Source organism: Anomaloglossus baeobatrachus, chromosome 1, assembly GCF_048569485.1.
Source record: "Anomaloglossus baeobatrachus isolate aAnoBae1 chromosome 1, aAnoBae1.hap1, whole genome shotgun sequence".
NCBI lineage: Eukaryota > Metazoa > Chordata > Amphibia > Anura > Aromobatidae > Anomaloglossus > Anomaloglossus baeobatrachus.
Window position 1 is genome coordinate 113,803,752 of NC_134353.1, and position 22,445 is coordinate 113,826,196.

Sequence of the window (22,445 nt, forward strand, 5' to 3'; positions counted from 1 at the left end):
GTGTGTAGTGTATTGGGGACTACCGCGCTGACCGCCGCTGCCATTGTTATACATGCGGCGCGGCTGGGACTGTTAGTGCGCCGGGGACATCCGCGCTGACCGCGCTTATACGGCGGCCGCGCTTATAACTCCAGTCCCCGGCTTTTGCGGCCTAGTCTCATTCTCTTCCCGACCCCAGGCCTGCCAGTCAGGGGAAGGGCGGGACGCTGTACAGAATGTCAGCACTGAGGGCTGGAGCATGCTTTGCATACTCCACCCCCCTCACTGTGCACAGTGGGGCACCAGTTTCCCGCACTTTCTAGGGCACGCCCACGGCCCCCTCCTCTCCTCAGGACGCCGGCAGCCATTCCTGTCAGCTCTTCTGACGCTGGAGAGGGGAGACAAGCTCTGGGAGACCCAGGCAGGGATTCTGGTGGCCACACAACCGCTTTGAGCGGCCGGTAAGCAGCACCTCTGGTGCTGGCCCCACTTGTGCAGAAGTGTACTTATAGATTATATGATTATAGGCTATACTTTACACTGTATAGTGCACGGTTGATTTTTGGCTATATACCCTCCTGGGTTGCTCAGGGGAGACAACAGCATTGCGCCCACAAGAAGCAGGGGTGCCAAAACACAGGCTTACTATGCTGCCTGCGCCGCATGTACGGCTCCACTACCGGCAGGTTCCACTGACCCTCATTGTGTGCACTGCTCGGCCCCTGTGGCACTTACTCAGCCGGAGCCTCTGCTAAGGGGGGCCCAGGGGGAACCACCTGCTAACACTGTCCAGGTGACAGGGACGGAGTTTACAGTTTTTACTGAAAGGTTGTCTGAGACTATGGCTAAGATACTAGAAGCTTTGCAGTCCAGACCGGTATCTCAGACCATGGGCACTGTGGAATCATTGCCCCCTGGTTCCCCTCAGTTGGAACAACCATGTCCTCCTGGGGTGTCTCATAGATCCCAGGGTGAGGTCTCTGACACGGACCGCAGTCCCAGACCGCCTAAGCGAGCTCGCTTGGAAATCCCCTCGACCTCATCACATTGTTCAGGGTCTCAGCGGGAGGACTCTCTGTATGATGAAGCGGAGGTAGCTGATCAGGATTCTGATCCTGAGGCCGCTCTCAACCTTGATACTCCTGATGGGGACGCCATAGTGAATGATCTTATCGCGTCCATAAATCAAATGTTGGATATTTCTCCCTCAGCTCCTCCAGTAGAGGAGTCAGCTTCTCAGCAGGAGAAATTCCGTTTCAGGTTCCCCAAGCGTACAACGAGTATGTTTCTGGACCACTCTGACTTCAGAGAGGCAGTCCAGAAACACCGGGCTTGTCCAGATAAGCGTTTTTCTAAGCGCCTTAAGGATACACGTTATCCCTTCCCCCCTGACGTGGTCAAGGGCTGGACTCAGTGTCCCAAGGTGGATCCTCCAATCTCCAGACTGGCGGCTAGATCCATAGTGGCAGTTGAAGATGGGGCTTCACTCAAGGATGCCACTGACAGACAGATGGAGCTCTGGTTGAAATCCATCTATGAAGCTATCGGCGCGTCTTTTGCTCCAGCATTCGCAGCCGTATGGGCACTCCAAGCTATCTCAGCGGGTCAAGCGCAAATTGACGCACTCACACGTACGTCTGCGCCGCAAGTGGCTTCCATAACATCTCAAACGTCGGCATTTGCGTCTTACGCTATTAATGCTGTCCTGGACTCTGTGAGCCGTACTGCGGTTGCAGCCGACAATTCGGTTGCAATACGCAGGGCCTTGTGGCTGCGGGAATGGAAGGCAGATTCGGCTTCCAAAAAGTGCTTAACCGGTTTGCCTTTTTCTGGCGACCGTCTGTTTGGTGAGAGATTGGATGAAATCATCAAGCAATCCAAGGGAAAGGAAACATCCTTACCCCAGGCCAAACCAACCTTACCCCAACAGAGGAGGGGACAGTCGAGGTTTCGGTCCTTTCGGGGTGCGGGCAGGTCCCAATTCTCCTCGTCCAAAAGGCCTCAGAAGGATCAGAGGAACTCCGATTCATGGCGGTATAAGTAACGCCCTAAAAAGACCGCCGGAGGTGCCGCTACCAAGGCGGCTTCCTCATGACTTACGGCCGCTTCACACCGCATCCTCGGTCGGTGGCAGGCTCTCCCGCTTTTGCGACACCTGGCTGCCACAGGTAAAAGACCGATGGGTGAGAGACATTCTGTCTCACGGTTACAGGATAGAGTTCAGCTCTCGTCCTCCGACTCGATTCTTCAGAACATCTCCGCCTCCCGAGCGAGCCGATGCTCTTCTGCAGGCGCTGGGCACTCTGAAGGCAGAAGGAGTGGTGGTCCCTGTTCCGCTTCAGCAACAGGGTCACGGTTTTTACTCCAACTTGTTCGTGGTTCCAAAGAAGGACGGGTCTTTCCGTCCTGTCCTGGACCTAAAACTGCTCAACAAACACGTAAAGACCAGGCGGTTCCGGATGGAATCTCTCCGCTCCGTCATCGCCTCAATGTCTCAAGGAGATTTCCTTGCATCGATCGATATCAAAGATGCTTATCTCCACGTTCCGATTGCTCCAGAGCATCAGCGCTTTCTGCGCTTCGCCATAGGAGACGAACACCTTCAGTTCGTGGCACTGCCGTTCGGCCTGGCGACAGCCCCACGGGTTTTCACCAAGGTCATGGCTACAGTAGTCGCGGTCCTCCACTCTCAGGGACACTCAGTGATCCCTTACTTAGACGATCTGCTGGTCAAGGCTCCCTCTCAAGAGGCATGCCAGCAAAGCCTCACCGCTACTCTGGAGACTCTCCAGAGTTTCGGGTGGATCATCAATTTTCCAAAGTCAAATCTGACACCGGCCCAATCGCTGACATACCTTGGCATGGAGTTTCATACCCTCTCAGCGATAGTGAAGCTTCCGCTGAACAAGCAGCGTTCACTACAGACGGGGGTGCAATCTCTCCTTCAAGGTCAGTCACACCCCTTGAGGCGCCTCATGCACTTCCTGGGGAAGATGGTGGCAGCAATGGAGGCAGTCCCTTTCGCGCAGTTTCACCTGCGTCCTCTTCAATGGGACATCCTACACAAATGGGACAGGAAGCCGACGTCCCTCGACAGGAACGTCTCCCTCTCTCAGGCAACCAAAGCTTCCCTTCGGTGGTGGCTTCTTCCCACTTCATTATCGAAGGGGAAATCCTTCCTACCCCCATCCTGGGCGGTGGTCACGACGGACGCGAGTCTGTCAGGGTGGGGAGCAGTCTTTCTCCACCACAGGGCTCAGGGTACGTGGACCCCGCAAGAGTCCTCACTTCAGATCAATGTTCTGGAGATCAGGGCAGTGTATCTTGCCCTGAAAGCGTTCCAGCAGTGGCTGGAAGGCAAGCAGATCCGAATTCAGTCGGACAACTCCACAGCGGTGGCTTACATCAACCACCAAGGAGGAACACGCAGTCGGCAAGCCTTCCAGGAAGTCCGGCGGATTTTGATGTGGGTGGAAGCCACGGCCTCCACCATCTCCGCAGTTCACATCCCAGGCGTGGAAAACTGAGAAGCAGATTTTCTCAGTCGCCAGGGCATGGACGCAGGGGAATGGTCCCTTCACCCGGACGTGTTTCAGGAGATCTGTTGCCGCTGGGGGATGCCGGACGTCGACCTAATGGCGTCCCGACACAACAACGTCACGGCATTCATGGCACGTTCTCACGATCACAGAGCTCTAGCGGCAGACGCCTTAGTTCAAGATTGGTCGCAGTTTCAACTCCCTTATGTGTTTCCTCCGCTGGCACTGTTGCCCAGAGTGTTACGCAAGATCAGGGCCGACTGCCGCCGCGCCATCCTCGTCGCCCCAGACTGGCCGAGGAGGTCGTGGTACCCGGATCTGTGGCATCTCACGGTCGGCCAACCGTGGGCACTACCAGACCGACCAGACTTGCTGTCTCAAGGGCCGTTTTTCCATCTGAATTCTGCGGCCCTCAACCTGACTGTGTGGCCATTGAGTCCTGGATCTTAGCGTCCTCAGGATTATCCCAGGAGGTCATTGCCACTATGAGACAGGCTAGGAAACCAACGTCCGCCAAGATTTACCACAGGACGTGGAAAATATTCCTGTCGTGGTGCTCTGCTCGGGGTTTTTCTCCCTGGCCATTTGCCTTGCCCACTTTCCTGTCCTTTCTTCAGTCCGGATTGGAAAAGGGTTTGTCACTCGGCTCCCTTAAGGGACAAGTCTCTGCGCTCTCTGTGTTTTTTCAGAAGCGCCTGGCCAGACTTCCACAGGTACGCACGTTTCTGCAGGGGGTTTGTCACATCGTTCCTCCTTACAAACGTCCGTTGGAACCCTGGGATCTGAACAGGGTGCTGATGGTTCTTCAGAAACCACCGTTCGAGCCAATGAGGGATATTTCTCTCGCACGCCTTTCGCAGAAAGTGGTTTTCCTAGTAGCAGTCACTTCACTTAAGAGAGTGTCTGAGCTGGCAGCTCTGTCATGCAAAGCCCCCTTCCTGGTGTTTCACCAGGACAAGGTGGTTCTGCGTCCGGTTCCGGAATTTCTCCCTAAGGTGGTATCCCCCTTTCATCTCAATCAGGATATCTCCTTACCCTCTTTTTGTCCTCATCCAGTTCACCAATGTGAAAAGGATTTGCACTTGTTAGATCTGGTGAGAGCACTCAGACTCTACATTTCTCGTACGGCGCCCCTGCGCCGCTCGGATGCACTCTTTGTCCTTGTCGCTGGCCAGCGTAAAGGGTCACAGGCTTCCAAATCAACCCTGGCTCGGTGGATCAAGGAACCAATTCTCGAAGCTTACCGTTCTGCTGGGCTTCCGGTTCCCTCAGGGCTGAAGGCCCATTCTACCAGAGCCGTGGGTGCGTCCTGGGCTTTGAGGCACCAGGCTACGGCTCAGCAGGTGTGTCAGGCGGCTACCTGGTCGAGCCTACACACTTTCACGAAACACTATCAGGTGCATACCTATGCTTCGGCGGATGCCAGCCTAGGTAGGCGAGTCCTTCAGGCGGCGGTTGCCCACCTGTAGGACGGAGCCGTTACGGCTCTATTTTGAGGTATTATTTACCCACCCAGGGACTGCTTTTGGACGTCCCAATTGTCTGGGTCTCCCAATGGAGCGACAAAGAAGAAGGGAATTTTGTTTACTTACCGTAAATTCCTTTTCTTCTAGCTCCAATTGGGAGACCCAGCACCCGCCCCTGTTTTTTTGTGTACACATGTTGTTCATGTTGAATGGTTTCAGTTCTCCGATATTCCTTCGGATTGAATTTACTTTAAACCAGTTTATAATTTTTTTTCCTCCTTCTTGCTTTTGCACCAAAACTGAGGAGCCCGTGGGAGCACGGGGGGTGTATAGGCAGAAGGGGAGGGGCTTTACACTTTTAGTGTAATACTTTGTGCGGCCTCCGGAGGCATAGCCTATACACCCAATTGTCTGGGTCTCCCAATTGGAGCTAGAAGAAAAGGAATTTACGGTAAGTAAACAAAATTCCCTTCTTCTACCATTGGAACCCTATGGAGCTCGAAATTCCTGGGACTTCTAGTGTTAAAGGGATGTTCTAGTTTGCCACCTTCTGTCAGACTATAGCATCAGTGGGTTGGATAATTACATTATTAGGCATTTAAAGAGGTTGTCCACCGGCTTCAGTTTGTTACAAAATTACAAACTTCACTTTACTCACCTTCCCCAGGTCTAGCAGTCAGTCTCTGGCGCTGCTCTCAATGTCCGGTATTGGTTGCGGCACTGTCCTCACGTCAACACCACTGCATCCAATTTGTGAGCTCAGTGGTGCTGAGCAGGACTTTCATGTACAGGGGCAGAGCTGCTGAGCTCACTTTTCGGCTAACAACGTGGTATCAGCACTGCAGTCAATACACGGAGCAGCGCTAGAGACTCTGTTCTGGACCCGGGGAGGGTGAGTGATGCGTAGATTGTTTTTGTGACCGACTGCATCCAGGATAAACCTCTTTAAGTAAACACAACTGTACACAGAGAGCGAGAACGGATGGGGACCATCTTTTGCCCTCTTTGCAAATTAAGCTTCCCGTATTTAATTTTACTTCTTAGCCAGGATAATGAGTCCGTCAGAGACATCAACCGCTATTAAGAAAGAAAAGGGTCTAAAAGAGGAGACCAAAAAGACTTCACATCCACAGCCTGAAAGTTCAACTTCAACCAAAAACAAGACTTCTCCTGTGAAGAGCAGCTCGAAGCTGGCGTTAATGAAAAGGAAAGATGAAGGCCAACACAAACAGGAGGAGATATCCAGCCCGGTGACTAAAACCAAAGTCATCTCTCCAAAGAAGGAAACAGTCACCCCTGTAAAAACATCTAAAATGTCCGAGGTATGAATTTTACACAATTGCCAAGTCACAGATAGCAGCTGCTTACTGGCAATGCATGGTCATTCGAGCAGAATACTAAGACGTTTTGTGTAAGGAGCTGATCACCCTCCTAAAGGGATTGTGTTAACATAGTAAGTTATAATGTACGGACACAATAGGAGAGCACTTGCTGACTGTTGGGGGCCTCAGCACTGAGCCCCTAATCAGGCTTTGAAGTGGCCCATTTGACTGGCGTTAAGGCCTTGCAAACAACCACTGCTCCATTTATTGACCGCCAAACTAATGAAGGTAGCCAAGTGCAGTACAATCCGGTGAGCATTGAATGGCGTCATGGAGCTCATGCACGGACATTGCTCCACACAAAGACACCTTATTGGCCATGTCTCAAGAATTGGAAGGGTTTCAGTGGTGGAATTCATAGCATGTTGTCCCCTATCTTCTGGATCTCTAAATTGGGTGTGTCACGCTTACACTGTTTTATTGCCTAGGGACCTGATGACTTCAACACAGAAAATGTAAGGTTCATATAGTTTTCTAAATAACTATTTTAAAATGAAGCTTTACTTTCTTCCATAGTCCAGTCCTGAGGACTCTGAGAAGAAGCGAGGCAATTATACTGCATATAGGAATTACCTGAATCGGGAAGGCCCTAAGTCCCTTGGTTCCAAGGAGATTCCCCAGGTAAGTGAGGGGCACTGCCAAATTAATGGGGCTTTTCTAATAGATTTTAATAGCATAGCTATCTGATTTGCCCTAATTTCTGATGCACGGGGTCCAATGACCCGACTCCTCGCCCCAAACTAATCCTGATTCTTTATCTTGAGAAGTGGATGTGCTATCAGACCCTAATATATTTCCTGACGAAACAACTTACAGATTGATGGGGTCTGACCCCTGGGGCTAGCAACAATGAGCAGAACGGGTAACCTTAATACTCATTACAGTTTGGATGCCCTACTTAATATATATGATCATGTACTTAAACAATGAGTAATGGGGGGCTCATAGACCCCCCCCCCCCCCACTGCCCATTACTAATACGGGGCTTTGTGGCAGCTGCAATTTTTGTTTATTTTTTATTTTTTATTTTATTTTTTTACATATCACAGCTGTTACTGACCTCTTATATTACCCCGATTTGGAACTTCACCAGTGCAGTCGGGATGAGTCGGGTAAGCGCCAGGATTGGTGCATCTAATGGATGAGCCAATTCTAGGGCAGCTGCTGGCCTCTATTTTTAGGCTGGGGAGGGCGCAATAACCATCTGCCTCCCCAGCCTGAGAATACCAGCTGTCTGCTTTATCTTGGTTGGGTATCAACATTGGGAGGGACCCTATGCCGTTTTTTTTTTTTTTTAAATTATTTATTTTTATTTAAAAAGCCACGTGGGATCCCTTGTATTTTAATGCACAGCTGAAGGCTGCAGTCTGTAGCGGTCTGCTTTATCTGCGCTGGGTATCAAAATACAGAAGACCCTATTTATTTTTTACATTCAACTTTGGGAACCCAGACAGCTAGTGTGAGGGCATCCAATCACAGACATTGTCACAGAGAGTGGGCGGGGGAAGCGGTAAATATTCATAAGATATGATGAGCGGACCTGGAAGCAGTGCGACATTCGCTCGGAAATCCAGTAAATGTAATTGCCCTGCTTTTATCCTGTTTTTTGCTTCTTTTTTTCTGCCCCTTACCCATACCTACCACCATCTTATAGCACTTCTGTTTGGGTCCCATTAGACTTGTTTGGGGTTTGATGTCCGGGCTCAAGTTTGGGGTAAAGTCCATTCCCGAACCGAACTTTTTTTTTTTTTTTTTTTGTCTGTCCGAACCTGAGCATCTGCAGGTTCGCCCATCTCTATTTAGTAGTACTTTTGATATTTCCCTATTAAAGCACGAAAAACACATCACAAAATGCTTTGTGGGAGGCCTAAAGCTTTATTTGCATCACACCTGCTCTTGATTTTAGCTTTGCATGCTATGGCATTTTATTGCTTGGAGTAGTAGACGTAACTATACAGCCTTTGGGTTGTAGAGGTTGTTTTATAGTTTATAGTTTTAAGGTTGAAGGGAGACTCTAAGTCTATCTAGTTCAACTCGTAGCCTAACATGTTGATCCAGAGGAAGGCAAAAAACCCCCAATGTGTCAAATAAGCTCCAATGGGGAAAAAAATTCCTTCCTGACTCCACATACGGCAATCAGACTAGTTCCCTGGATCAACACCCTGTCATAAAATCTAATATACATAACTGGTAATATTATATTTTTCAATTAATGCGATCAGGCTCTGCTTAAATTTTACTTGTGAATCCCTCAATACAACATCATACGGCAGAGAGCTCCATAGTCTCACTGCTCGTACAGTAAAGAATCTTCGTCTGTGATTATGATTAAACATTCTTTCCTCAAGACGTAGCGGATGCCCCCGTGTTCCAGTCGCAGGCCTAGGTGTAAAGAGATCTTTGGAAAGGTCTCTGTACTGTCCCCTCATATATTTATACATTGTGATTAGATCCCCCTAAGCCTTTGTTTTTCCTAACTAACTAACCCCAAGTTTAATAACCTGTCTTGGTATTGCAGCCCACCCATTCCTCTAATAATCTTGGTCGCTCTTCTATCTACCTGTAAGATTATGCTATTTGTAACCTTCTATACTTTTGCTAACAAGAAATGCATCCATTCCTCTCTTAAATTCATTCAGTGAGTTGGCCATCACCACTTCCTCAGGAAGAGAGTTCCAGAGCCTCACTGCTCTTACCGTGAAGAACCCTCTTCTATGCTGATGTAGGAATTTTCTTTCCTCCAATCGAAAAGAATGCCCCCTTGTTCTTGTCATAGTCCTTGGTACAAACAGATCATGGGAGAGATCTCTATATGGCCCTCTGATATATTTGTACATATTTCTCTATCGTTTCATTGGGGGACACAGGACCATGGGTTATGCTGTTGTCACTAGGAGGCTGACACTAAGTAAACATAAAAAAGTTAGCTCCTCCCTAGCAGTATACACCCCGAGCCGGAGGCGGGCTCAGATCAGTTTTAGCTTAGTGTCGTAGGAGGCTGATGTGGGCCGTCTCGGCCCCCCTCAGCCATGTATTTTTTGCGCTTTTTTCTTTTATTCGGCGCCGCTCATCGTTCTCATACCTGTCGTCTTCTTCTCTGCAGGTATTCGCTTCACTCATTCTCCGCAGCCCCGTGGGTACCGCTCCCCAGGGTCGCAGGGGTTTGAGACTTCGGGGCCCTCTCCCCCGCCCGTCCCCGTGGTACCACTCCCGGGGGTGCGCGTGTGGGCAGGTTGTTTTGTGGGCACCCCTGATTCGCCCTGAGGTATCACCCCAAAGGGCGTACAGGGGAGTACAGCAGGGATGGATCCTCCGCAGCGTGTGTGTGATAGATGGGGCCCTGTCACGCTGCCTTCTCCTGATAGGGGGCTGATCTACTCCCATCATGATGTCCACTACCCTGCCTTCAGCACGCTCTCCCCCGGAGCCTTCCTGGACGAGCAGCACTGTTCACAGGCAGGGGCAGGGAGCCCTGCCTGCACCGCATCCATCGCTGAGCCGGCGCCGCTGATTGCAGGTACGACCGACTTCCCTGCTCTTTCCCCCGGCCCTCTCCATAAATTTAGTCCCCGGTCTGGGCCTAGTCGCTCCTGCGTCCTAGCCACGCCCCCGCTGCAGCGCTATTGGCCGCCGGTCGTCTCCCTCTGTACCTCCCACTGCTCTGCCTCCTGGCTGATGGTGGGGGCTGTGAATCCTCCCACTGCTCTGCCTCCTGGCTGATGGTGGGGGCTGTGAATCCTCCGGGTTTTCGCGCCGGAATCCTGCTCCTCCCCCAGCCTCCTCCAGCGTCCCCTCGCTTATCCCTTTCCTGAGGGTCTTAGAAAGGATTGGGCAGGTTCCCCTGTGGTCGACCCCCCAATCTCCCGCCTGTCTTCTCACACAGTCCTTCCACTCACTAACGGTACGTCCCTCAAAGACCCTACGGACCGTACTATTGACAGGTTGGCCCGTTCCGCCTTCGAGGCAGCGGGCTCATCCCTCTCTCCGGCCTTCGCCTCGGTTTGGGTTGCGAAGGCCCTGATGTCCTGGGCGGACACGCTACGCTGCGGTCTCCGCGCCATTCCTGCCAATCCGGACCTGGTTCCCATCGCCTCGCAGATTTCCTTCGCGGGTGAGTACTTGCTCAATGCAGCCCTGGCGTCTGCAAGTTGCGCGACCCAGGCCGCCAGCAACAATGTGGCCATCCGTCGAGCTCTTTGGCTCCGGTCCTGGAACGCGGATGCGGCCTCTAAGAAGTCACTAACTTCCCTGCCCTTCCTAGGGGAGCGTCTCTTCGGAGATAGGCTGGACCAGCTGATCTCCGATGCAACGGGAGGAAAGAGTACATCTCTCCCCCAATTGCGTCCCAAGCGCTTCCAGAATCGGCGCCCCACCGCTCGTTTCCGGCCCTTTCGCAGCTTCAGCTCCAATCCCCAGCCGCGGAAAAGCCGCTCTCCTCCGAGAGACAGGAAGACCCCATCATTCAAGACCAATCCCGCCTGGCGTTCACGCCCCCGCCAGTCCACGAGATCCTCTTCCGGTTACCGCCGTCGTTCATCCAAGTGACTCGCGGTCGGCGCGCAACAGCGCCAGATTTGTGGGAGGGTGTCTGTCTCGTTTTCAGCATGTGTGGATCCCCCTGACCGCCGATGCCTGGGTCAGAGAGATCATCACATCAGGCTACAAAATAGAATTCGAGGCAAAGCCACCGAGACGTTTTTTCCTATCTCGCCCTCCCGAGTCTACCGCGCGGGCTCGCGCGTTCTTTCACTCCATAGACTCCCTCCTCCGAGCCGTAGTCGTGGTACCAGTCCCTCCCGCAGAGCGTTTCAAGGGGTTCTATGCCAACCTTTTCGTGGTCCCCAAAAAGGACGGCTCTGTCCGTCCCGTCCTCGACCTAAAGCTTCTGAACAGGTCGGTGAGACCTCGGCCGTTTCGAATGGAGTCACTCCGGTCCGTCATCGCGTCCATGGAGGTAGGCGAATTCCTGGCATCGCTGGATATTCAAGATGCCTATCTTCACGTCCCGATAGCCACCTCTCACCAACAGTTCCTCCGTTTTGCGATAGCGGAAGATCACTTCCAGTTCACGGCTCTTCCCTTCGGCCTCGCATCCGCACCCAGGGTCTTTACGAAGATCATGGCTGCTGCCATGTCCGTCCTGCATTCCAGGGGTGTCATGGTCATCCCGTACTTGGACGATATGTTGATAAAGGGCTCTTCCTTCGAGGACTGTCGTCTTGGGGTTCAGGTCACGATCGACACCCTTTCACGGTTAGGGTGGCTGATAAATCGGAAGAAGTCCTCTCTGATCCCGGCCCGTCGGATCACCTTTTTAGGCATGGTATTCGATACCATCCAAGGGCGAGTTTTCCTCACACAGGAGAAGATCTCTTCCCTACAACGAGGACTCCGCGCTCTCCGGCGTCAGCGCCAAGTGTCCATCAGGTTCGGCATGCGAGTCCTCGGTCGTATGGTGGCGGCGATGGAAGCGGTACCCTTTGCACAGTTCCATCTCCGGCCCCTCCAGCTGGCCTTGCTGAAGAAGTGGGACAGATCTCCCTTTTCTCTGGACCGCAGGTTTCATCTTTCGCCGGAGACCCGCCGCTCCCTCCGTTGGTGGCTCAATCAACGCAACCTCGCGTCAGGAAGGTCTTTCCTCCCGCTCCACTGGAAGATAGTGACCACCGACGCCAGTCTCCAGGGCTGGGGAGCAGTGTTTCGACATCACACAGCGCAGGGCCGATGGTCACCGAGAGAGAGTTGCCTCCAGATCAACATTTTGGAGATAAGAGCCATCCGGCTAGCCTTGCAGCAGTTTCGGCACCTCGTACAGGGTTGCCCGGTCAGGATCCAGTCGGACAATGCGACGGCGGTGGCATACATCAACCACCAAGGCGGCACAAGAAGTGTCGGGGCGATGCGAGAAGTCAAGAAGATCTTGCACTGGGCCGAGTGTCATCACTCCCTGATCTCAGCGGTACACATTCCAGGCGTGGACAATTGGGCGGCGGACTTCCTCAGCAGGGAAGGCCTCGCCTCCGGAGAATGGTCCCTCAACCGGGAAGTCTTCAACCAGATCTGCGACAGATGGGGAGTTCCAGATGTGGACCTAATGGCCTCCCGGTTCAACCGGCAGGTTCCGCACTTTGTAGCGCGGTGCCGCGACCGCTTGGCTTTAGGAGTCGACGCCCTCACCCTGTCATGGAGCCAGTTCAGTCTCCCGTACATCTTCCCTCCGCTCCCTCTAATTCCGAGGGTCCTCAAGAAGATCAAGGCGGAAGGGATACCGGTCATCCTAGTGGCTCCGGACTGGCCCAGACGAGCATGGTTCGCGGAACTAACTCAGCTCCTCGCAGACGCTCCGTGGCGCCTTCCAGACCGTCCAGATCTCCTGCAGCAGGGGCCTCTCTTCCATCAGAACTCACAGGTCCTAAATTTGACGGCCTGGCCATTGAATCCTGGGTTCTAGCTAAGGCTGGTTTTTCCTCAAGAGTGATTCAGACAATGATTAGGGCCAGGAAGCCATCTTCATCAAAGATTTACCACCGCACGTGGAAGGTTTTCTTCAGGTGGTGTGAAGAGCAGAATATTTCTTCTCCTCTCGCCTTCTCCCTTCCTTCCCTATTGGCATTCTTGCAGTCAGGCCTAGAGGCGGGTCTCTCGCTCGCAACACTAAAAGGCCAGATATCGGCGTTATCAATCCTGTTTCAGAAGCCACTGGCCGCTCGTTCACAGGTTAAGACCTTCATCCAGGGAGTGGCCCACCTGGCACCGCCGTACCGGCAGCCTCTAGAACCGTGGGACCTTAATCTAGTCCTAGGGTCACTTCAGGGCTCCCCATTCGAGCCCTTGCGAGAATCTTCCCTTTCTCACCTATCTTGGAAGGTGGTGTTTCTTGTTGCCATCACTTCTATTCGCAGGACGTCAGAGCTGGCAGCTCTCTCTTGTCGTTCCCCCTTTTTGATTTTTCACCAGGACAAAGCGGTTCTCCGGCCAGATCCCGCTTTTCTCCCAAAGGTGGTCTCCCCGTTCCATCTTAACGAGGAAATCGTCCTTCCGTCCTTCTGTCCTGGCCCCTCTCACAGCTTGGAGAGGTCCTTGCACACCCTGGACCTAGTGCGTGCACTTAGAATTTATGTCTCCAGAACCGCGCCGTTCCGTAAGTCAGATGGTCTGTTTGTTCTCCCTTCTGGTCCCAAGAAGGGTGAATCGGCATCCAAGGCCACAATTGCCAGATGGATCCGTTCCGCCATATCAGAGGCCTATCGGATTCGGGACAAGTCTCCGCCGCGGGGGGTAAAGGCGCACTCTACCCGCGCAATCTTGGGCGATTAGGCATCAGGCGTCGGCCGACCAGGTCTGCAAGGCCGCCACCTGGTCTAGCCTGCACACCTTCACTAGGTTCTACCAGGTTCACACCCAAGCATCGGTAGATGCTATTTTTGGGAGAAAGGTCTTGCAGGCAGCAGTTGCACACCTGTAATAGGGTGGCAGCATTCAATTATAGTGCAAGCCCGCCGAGGGAGGTTGTTGTTTTTCTTCCTCTGCGGGTTTTTCGGTATTCCCACCCAGGGACTGCTTTTGGACGTCCCATGGTCCTGTGTCCCCCAATGAAACGATAGAGAAAGTAGGATTTTTGTGTACTCACCGTAAAATCTCTTTCTCTGAGTCTTCATTGGGGGACACAGCACCCACCCTGCTTGGTTTTTTGGTTGATTCAATTGCATTTGCCGGCTATTTTTTCAGTGGTCTTATGTTCATAGACCTCTTGTTTGCACGGCTGCATTGTTTTAGTTACAACTTGTGTTTATGTATGGTGATTCTGGTACTCCTCCTACTGCTTGTGCACCAACTGATCTGAGCCCGCCTCCGGCTCGGGGTGTATACTGCTAGGGAGGAGCTAACTTTTTTATGTTTACTTAGTGTCAGCCTCCTAGTGACAGCAGCATAACCCATGGTCCTGTGTCCCCCAATGAAGACTCAGAGAAAGAGATTTTACGGTGAGTACACAAAAATCCTACTTTATTAGGTCTCCCCTAAGTCTTCTCTTTTCTAGAGTAAATAGACCTAATTTTGATAACCTTTCCGTGTATTGTAATGCACCCATTCCATTTATTATTTTAGTAGCCCGCCTCTGAACCCTTTCAAGTTCAGTAATGTCTTTCTTCAGCATCGGCGCCCAAAATTGCACACAATACTCCAAGTGTGGTCTGACTAGTGATTTGTACAGAGGGAGAATGATGTTTTCATCTCGTGCCCCCAGACCTCTTCTAATGCATCCCATCACCCTATTTGCTTTGGTGGCTGCTGCCTGACACTGGGCACTCCAATTTAGATTCTTATTCACTAAGATGCCTAAGTCTTTTTCCATGTCTGATTTCCCCAGCAGTTTCCCATTTAGTAAGTAATCGTAGCATCTGTTTCTCCTTCCCATGTGCATAACCTTACACTTATCTGTGTTTAAACCTCATTTGCCATTTTTTAGCCCAATTCTCCAATTTACTCAAATCCATCTGTAGTTGCAAACTGTCCTCCTTTGTGTTAACTACCTTACATAGTTTTGTATCATCTGCAAATACTGATATTTTACTCTGTAAACCATCCACCAGATCATTAATAAATATATTAAATAGTAGGGGGCCCAATACAGACCCCTGTGGCACCCCACTAGTAACCCTGGCCCAATCTGAGTATGCACCATTAATAACCACTCTTTGTTTTCTACCACTAAGCCAGCTACCTACCCATCTACACACATTTTCCCCGAGCCCAAGCTTTCTCATTTTACTTAGCAGTCTTTTATGTGGGACAGTGTCAAATGCTTTACCGAAGTCGAGATAAATGACATCCAATGATTCTCCTCGGTCCATGTGAGAGCTTACATCCTCATAGAAGCTGATCAGGTTAGTTTGACAGGAGCGATCCTTCATAAATCCATGTTGATATGGAGTTAAACAGTTATTAACATTGAGACATTCCATAATAGTATCCCTTAAAAACCCTTCAAACATTTTACCCACAACAGATGTTAAGCTTACCGGCCTATAGTTTCCAGGTTCCCTTTTGCACCCTTTTTTGAATATTGGTACCACATTTGCTAGCCGCCAATCCAGTGGAACAGACCCAGTTTCTATAGAGTCTTTAAATAAAAGGAATAGAGGCCTGTCTATCACATTACTTAACTCCCTTAATACCCGAGGGTGAATGCCATCAGGGCCTGGTGATTTGTCAATTTTAATGTTACTAAGTCAGTTCTGCACTTCTTCCTGGGTTAGGCAGGTCATACTTAATGGGGCATTTACATGATCACTCTGCATTTCCCCTGGCATATGCTTTTCCTGTGTGAACACAGTTGAGAAAAAAGTATTTAAAACATTTGCTTTTCCCACATCGCTTTCTATGATTTTACCCTCATTATTCTTTAAAGGGCCAACACCATCAATTTTAATCTTTTTTCTGTTTATATAATTAAAGAATAGTTTGGGATTTGCTTTGCTTTCCTTAGCAATGAGTCTCTCAGTTTCTACTTTTGCTAAATATATTTGTTTTTTACACATTTTATTTTTTTCTCTATATATTTTTAATGCTTCCTCGCTGCCTTCTTGTTTTAGCTTTTTAAATGCCTTTTTCTTATTATTCATTGTGTACCCTTTTGTATAAAATTCTGCATAACTGTTCACTGGAATCACTAACTTTCAATTTAAATGTAGATTTTCTGACCGTCTGTAGCGCCCCCTACTTGTAACAGATCCAGTTATTGATGTATTATAGATCCCCCGCTGAGAGCCAGGAGTAATCTCATACCAGTCCTGCCGCCATAGTCACTGTTGTCAATATATAATTGGTTACTATTTGTTACTATATGTAGTAGGAGTTATTCAGTGTCTAATTATGTCATTTCTGAGCGCATTCCTGAGATGTGACATGTCTGTGATTCCTGTGATGCTTCTCTTTTCTTGGTAGGGGGCAGATAACTGTTTAGAGGGTCTGACGTTTGTCATAACTGGGGTCATGGAGTCCATAGAGCGAGATGAGGCCAAGTCTTTAGTGGAGCGTTATGGAGGCAAAGTAACCGGAAATGTCAGCAAAAAGACCAACTATCTCATCCTTGGCCGTGATGGCGGAGAGTCCAAACGCGAGAAGGTATGATAAAGGATGAAACCTGCAGTGCATATGACCTGGTGGAAATGTATAATCTCCAGATAGGTCCTCTTAGTGATCTATCACAAATGTAATTTCTGAAGTTATGCTTTGGAAGAAGTGACCCCGCACCCCCCTGCATGCTGTCAGTTTTAGATACTTTTTAATCCTTTTTGAATGCTTTATATATTGTCAAAACTAGCGTACATAGCCCCAGTCTTGATGAATGGGGGCCTACAAGTGCTAAAAGGTAAAAGGTTAAATTACACATCTTGTCACAGTACATTCTACACGATTCAGTTGATTTCGCATTTAATTCAGGTTTTCTAATATCTTTGTACAGGCAGAAAGTTTTGGTACAAAGATTATTGATGAGGACGGTCTGTTTGGTTTAATCCGATCGTTACCTGGAAAAAAATCAAAGTATGTTATAGCAGCCGAAGTTGAGGTACGTGCAGCAAAAGTGCACCACGGTTATAATTTACATTTTATTTTACCTCCTAAAAACAAGCGATTTTGCTTGTGTCAACCAATCAGATTATCAGAACACATTTTATTTGCCTATATTTCAGAAAGTATACATCCGATCTCACAACTAAAGGTATTTATAGAATCAGCATGATAGTACTGGCTTTACTTAATATATGAAAATCCTGGTGGATGGTCCTCTAAGAAAATAGGGGCTGATTTTCAACTATTTGATTTTTATTTATTTTTTTTATTAAAGCTATATTTTATTGTTTTTATTATTTTATTACTCACTTTTAGGGACTTGAACTTGCTATCAGTTCATAGCTATTACAATACACTGCAATGCTGTAGTATTGCAATTTTCTGTATAATTACTTGTCTCCTATGAAGCCCAGCCTATTCATAGGTGTACTAATATGGCAGACCTGGAAGTTGTAGGGGCTTCAGTAAAGGCCCAGTCACACTAAACAACTTACCAGCGATCCCAACAACGATCCAACCTGATAGGGATTGCTGGTAAGTTGCTAGGAGGTTGCTGGTGAGATGTCACACTGCGACGTTCCAGCGATCCCACCAGCAACCTGACCTGGCAGGGATCGCTGGAGCATGGCTACACGAGTTGCTGGTGAGCTCACCAGCAACCAGTGACCAGCCCCCAGCCAGCAGCGCCACGTGGAAGCGATGCTGCGCTTGGTAACTAAGGTAAATATCGGGTAACCAACCCGATATTTACCTTGGTTACCAGCGCACACCGCTTAGCGCTGGCTCCCTGCTCTCCTAGCTACAGTACACATGGGGTTAATTACCTGATGTGTTCTGTAGCTACATGTGCACAGAGCAGGAGCCGGCACTGACAGCTGAGAGCGGCGGACGCTGGTAACGAAGGTAAATATCGGGTAACCAAGGTAAGGGCTTCTTGGTTACCCGATGTTTACTGTGGTTACCAGAGTCCGCAGAAGCCGGCTCCTGCTCACTGCACATTTAGTTGTTGCTGTCTCGCTGTCACACACAGCGATGTGTACTTTACAGCGGGAGAGCAACAATTAAAAAATGGCCCAGGACATTCAGCAACAACCAACGACCTCACAGCAGGAGCCAGGTTGTTGCTGGATGTCACACACAGCAACATCGCTAGCAACATCGCTGTTACGTCACAAAAGTTGTTCGTTAGCAGCGATGTTGCTAGCAATGTTGTTTAGTGTGACTGGGCCTTTAGCCCGACGAGCATGACAACCCATCAGCACCCCGAGAAGGAAGCAATGGACACCCCGCTCCTAATCTGGTTAATGATTGACAGTGGAATCAGTGTTTAGACTGTTACGATCGGAGATTGCTTACTCTCGGGGCCGTCTGTATAATGCAGCCAGCACCTGTGCTTACAGTTTATCACCGGAGTATTTATTAGTTTTTGTGGCATCTGCTTAAGACAGATCAAAGTTCTCTGTCTAAATCAATCACTACAACCTAACTATTTGGACTTTCTCTGTGCAGTGGCTTCTGCTAGCAGACTATACTATAACATGGTGGACATTCAGGTGGCTAGATCTGCATATACGCCCCAAGTATACCATAGTGGCCTGTCAGACTCAATCGGTCTATATACCCTAATGGGGTATATGGTCAGGGTTTGTCGTGATGAGAGATCGCATTCAGTGTCTTGTTCTGGACAGAGGAACATGCCATCATCAAGACTTCTTTGCTTATTTATAATGTCTTATGTTGTCCCCTATTCAGATGAAAACCAAAGTAAAAGCTGAAAAAACACCAGAAAAAGTGACCCAAAAGCCAAGCCCGGTAAAGAGGAAGCTAACACCAGAAAAGAGACAGTCGCCAAGAGCTAAGAAACTAGCGGTCGAGGGGAAGACCTCTGCTGACTGGAAGATGGGCGGAAAACAAGAGAAGCTCAGCTCTGTTAAATCTTTGGACTTGGCATCAGTCAGCGGCAAGACAGAAAGTATACTGTGGGTCGATAAATACAAGCCGACCTCCGTGAAAGCCATCATAGGACAGCAGGGAGATCAGAGCTGTGCCAGCAAACTCATTCGGTGGCTAAGAAACTGGCACAGCAACCACTCTACTGATGAGAAGAAGCCTGCCGGTAATCCACACTATTTGGGGTTCATTAGTGCATGTAGTAAGGAATATATTCAGTATAGAGATATAGGGGGACTTTATTAAGCATTTAGAAGAAACAATACCAGCCAATCACAGAGTAGCTTTCATTTTTTTTTTAACAGCACAGTGCTTTGAAATCTGCCCTGTTGCTATGGGCAACAAAGACTATATTTTTTAGACCGTGTAATAAATCTCCCCATTGTGTACCTCCTGTACACATATTCAGGGGGTGTTTCTTTGTTTATAGGTTTCTTAAAAGACTTTCCCTAATGTTTTATGCAATACTCAGCATAATACGCCATGAAAGATTAGATCTAATCGCCCATTAGTTAATTACGTCACCGGTTACCACAGAGTAAAAAAAAATGAGCCCAGACAGGAAAAATAAGCTCCATAATACTATATTCCCACCTACGATGAGTATTTGATGAGGGTTTTTTTTCTGCTGTGTATTTACGTGCACAAAGAAAATAGTGTCCTACAGTCCCAGCAAAGCCAATGGGCTTTATAGACCTCTAAAGCTAACTTGAGGGCTTTTGGAGGAGGGGGTGGGGGGGTGGGGGGGGGGGGGGGTTGACTGCAGAAACTGACCTGCAGAGCAATGTCTAAATCTGCGGCATGTCAATTTCTGTTGCAGTAAATGTTTTATTTCAGATTTTCAACATTGACTTGATGGAGATACAGAAAATCCATGGATTAAAAACATATACAGTACAGACCAAAAGTTTGGACACACCTCATTCAAAGAGTTTTCTTTATTTTCAGGAATCTGAAAATTGTAGATTCACATTGAAGGCATCAAAACTATGAATTAAAACATGTGGAATGAAATACTTAAAGTTTGAAACAACTGAAAATATGTCTTATATTCTAGGTTCTTCAAAGTAGCCACCTTTTTGCTTTCATTACTACTTTGCACACTCTTGGCATTCTCTTGATGAGCTTCAAGAGGTAGTAACTGGATATGGTTTTCCAACAGTCTTGAAGGAGTTCCCAGAGATGCTTAGCACTTGTTGGTCCTTTTGCCTTCACTCTGCGGTCCAGCTCACCCCAAACCATCTCTATTGGGTTCAGGTCTGGTGACTGTGGAGACCAGGTCATCTGGTTTAGCACCCCATCACTCTCCTTCTTAGTCAAATAGCCCTTACACAGCCTGGAGGTGTGTTTGGGGTCATTTTCCTGTTGAAAAATAAATGATGGTCCAACTAAACGCAAACTGAATGGAATAGCACACAGCTGCAAGATGCTGTGGTAGGCATGCGGTTCAGTATGCCTTCAATTTTGAATAAATCCCCAACAGTGTCACCAGCAAAGCACCCCCACACAGTCACACCTCCTCCTCCATGCTTCACGGTGTAGCCAGGAATGTAGAGCCCATCCGTTCACCTTTTCTACAAAGACACGGTGGTTGGATCCAATGATCTCAAATTTGGACTTCTCAGACCAAAGCACAGATTTCCACTGATCTAATGTCCATTCCTTGTGTTCTTTAGCCCAAACAAGTCTCTTCTGCTTGTTGCCTGTCCTTAGCAGTAGTTTCCTAGCAGCTATTTTACCATGAAGCCCTGCTGCACAAAGTCTCCTCTTAATAGTTGTTCTAGAGATGAGGTGTGTCCAAACTTTTGGTCTGTACTGTGTATATATATGTTAGTACGTACATCTTACACACACACACACACACACACACACACACACACACACACACACACACACACACACACACACACACACACACTCTCAAAATTGGAGCGCAATGTATGATCACTTGCTTTTTTTCAGAAATAATGTAATCTACATTGATGAACATTTGAAGGTTTTTTGTAAGGGGTGCACTATGCCACTAGAACAGGGTTTTACAAAAGATCCAAAGTTTATCAACATAAAACCTTTATTTTGTCCAAAACCTGATGATCATAATTGGAGAACAGCAATGACTGTAGCACAGAAAAAGATTCTAACTAAATTTTCTTGAGGTAACAACAGTTACCAATCAGTAGGACGTGTACAGACCTTTGCTTTGAAAGACTTCAGCAGATATGCGGCCACAGGACATCACTCAGTCTTTCCCCAGTTTGTTGACGAACATGTTTCCCATCAGACCCAAATAAATTAAAATAGCTTTCATCACTAAAATGAACTGTGGAGCACTTCTCCTTTTGTCTTTCTGCTATTGTGATGTTTGGTCACTGCAGAGTGGGCTTTCAGTCCAAATGCTCTTCAACGTCATGACACTATATGACGAGACAGATCCTTACCCTGTTCAGTGCTGAACTGCCGAGCAATTCCAGCTACAGTGTTGAAACGATTACCCATGGAAATTCTCCACTTTATCCTTTCCTCTCTTGCATTTGTGTTTCGAGGGAAACCAGCCTTCTTGGGGGAGTCAAAAGAGTTTGTGATGTTGTAAAAATGCAATATACTCAAAATCACAGACTTGAAAAGACCAACGTCTCTGGCTACGGCTGATAGGGTCACCCCTTTGGCCTTCATCTGGACAACCTGCCATTGGAGGATTTCAGTCACTTTGGAACGGCACACCATTTTTGCAAAGTCAGTGCAAACTGGAAAGTTAGGCTGCCTGTTACATAGGGTTTGTTAGATAATTAAGGAAATAAGCACCAGGTGCCAGATTAACACCAATAACTTGCAGGTCTTTGAAAGTGTTCTCTAATTTTAATCAGTGTTCTGTTACATTTATCTCATTTACATTTTTATTATGTGCTATACAATAAATTCAATTCATGAAATAAGTTTAAAATACTGTTAGTTTACTCATGTTAGGATATTATCACTTAGGACTACACAATGACCCTAACATATAGGAAATTGTGTGTTTGTTCTCTAATTTTGATCTCCAGTGTATATAATTTATTGCGTTTCCGCAGTGTAAATGCAATAAAACTGCATGTAATGCACACGACAAATTTTCAAAAGTTTTATTTAAAACCTGCCATATCACAAAAGAGACAAAAACTACAGTAAAAATCACAAGTAACCTAATTCAGATAATTGATGCAGAAAAGCTGCAGCATCAGAAGCGAACCAAATATTTCATCATGGGCGCTGAAGCTTAAAGGGATTGTCCAAGCTCGGGGCGCAAGTCTGTAGTTAACTCAATGTGATTGCAGACATGTGAATCCTGTGTGTGCTGACTTGATGCGCAGGCGGGTGCGTGACCACAAGTATGTAATCTGCATACATGCTCCTCGTGTGCCAACTATACAAGTGAGTTCACCGTGGCCAGACATGTCTCATCGAAATTTGTCCATAAGTATGCAAATTACATACTTGAGGTCACATTGCTACCATCATCAGAGAATCCTGACAGTGCGCACATTGTCTGCTGTAAGGATTCACAAGTCTGCAATCAT

General features: G+C 48.4%; 1 protein-coding gene across 1 annotated transcript in view; it reads left to right on the forward strand.

Annotated features, from left to right (window-relative positions):
- RFC1 (replication factor C subunit 1) overlaps positions 1–22,445 on the forward strand; it is a 191,754-nt gene that overhangs the window by 123,853 nt on the left and 45,456 nt on the right. Inside the window, exons 9-13 of the mRNA XM_075346966.1 lie at positions 6,029–6,306; positions 6,883–6,987; positions 16,312–16,491; positions 16,832–16,936; positions 18,694–19,057. Of these exons, the coding sequence (XP_075203081.1) occupies positions 6,029–6,306; positions 6,883–6,987; positions 16,312–16,491; positions 16,832–16,936; positions 18,694–19,057 (1,032 nt within the window). The remainder of the gene's footprint in view (positions 1–6,028; positions 6,307–6,882; positions 6,988–16,311; positions 16,492–16,831; positions 16,937–18,693; positions 19,058–22,445) is intronic.